Below are 1,079 nucleotides of genomic sequence, written 5' to 3'. Positions count from 1 at the left end.
TGTCTGTTGTTTACTCTGTGTTTGACTTCTTATAAGAACTGTTTTAGAAATATTTGGAATATTTCCTTGCCTAAAATTTCTCTCCCCAATTAAAATATCAAAACCAGAGTTGAAAACAAATATATGTACACACACACACACTCTCACAGAAACTTTGTTGTTGCGTAGTAGAAAATTTGAATACCATCACTTTAATGAATATCATAATTTACCTCTCCAATAATTGCTGTAGTTCCATCTGACTCATTTACCCACACACCTGCTGCATTTCCCCTGTCATAGGGTTCATATGCTGCTCCATTAGCAAGTTTATCTATGGAAATTGCAGGATCCTAATAATAGAAAAAGAAACTATAGAAAATCTATTAACTTAAAAGTGTGTAAATACTAAAAATATATTAGCATAATCAGTCATTACCAAGATGATGACATATTTCTGTCCATGGTCATGCAAATCTTGAACAAATTCGGGGAGCCCTTTAAATGCAACTTCATCATAAGTAAAATCTTTCTTGTCTTCCATATAGTCAATATCAGTGATCTGTGTATCCTGAAAATAACACAGTATATTTCAACAAATAATATTGAAAGAATTCTCTGATCACATCAACATTTAAGCCAAATGAGCCTGTATTATAAATGTAAAGATTAAAAGCCCGGGCAAATTGACTCATGCCTGTAATTCCAGCACTTTAAGAGGCCGAGGGGGAGGAATCACTTGAGCCCAGGAAATTTGAGGGTGCGGAGAGCTATGGTCTTGCCACCGCACTCCAGCCTGGATGACAAAGAGAGACCCTGTCTTTAAAAAAAAAAAAAAAAATTAGCCGGGCGTCGTGGCACACGCCTTGTAGTCCCAGCTACCCAGGAGGCTGAGGCAGGAGGATCACTTGAGCCCAGGAGCTCAAGGCACCCGTGAATAGCCACTACACTCCAGACTGGGCAACCTGATGAGACTCTGTCTTTAAAAAATAAATAAATAAATAAATAAAGTGCTTTGTAAACTATAAAAAATTAAAAAAAAGAAAAAGAAAAAAGCTTCTTTTATATTTTGTTTTTATTAGCAAAAATAAATGTGATAC

General features: G+C 35.8%; 1 protein-coding gene across 1 annotated transcript in view; it reads right to left on the bottom strand.

Moving 5' to 3' along the window:
• Positions 1-1,079, bottom strand: part of SI (sucrase-isomaltase (alpha-glucosidase)) — a gene marked incomplete at its 3' end in the record, with an annotated part of 88,057 nt that overhangs the window by 66,020 nt on the left and 20,958 nt on the right. The window contains exons 6-7 of the mRNA XM_012655338.1: positions 419-550; positions 213-332 (exon numbers count right to left, since the gene is read on the bottom strand). Of these exons, the coding sequence (XP_012510792.1) occupies positions 213-332; positions 419-550 (252 nt within the window). The remainder of the gene's footprint in view (positions 1-212; positions 333-418; positions 551-1,079) is intronic.

The sequence above is a fragment of the Propithecus coquereli genome, unplaced genomic scaffold, assembly GCF_000956105.1.
Source record: "Propithecus coquereli isolate 6110/MARCELLA unplaced genomic scaffold, Pcoq_1.0 Scaffold472, whole genome shotgun sequence".
Taxonomy (NCBI): Eukaryota; Metazoa; Chordata; class Mammalia; order Primates; family Indriidae; genus Propithecus; species Propithecus coquereli.
Note: the sequence above shows the minus strand (reverse complement) of the source record. Positions and strands in the feature narration are given on the sequence as shown.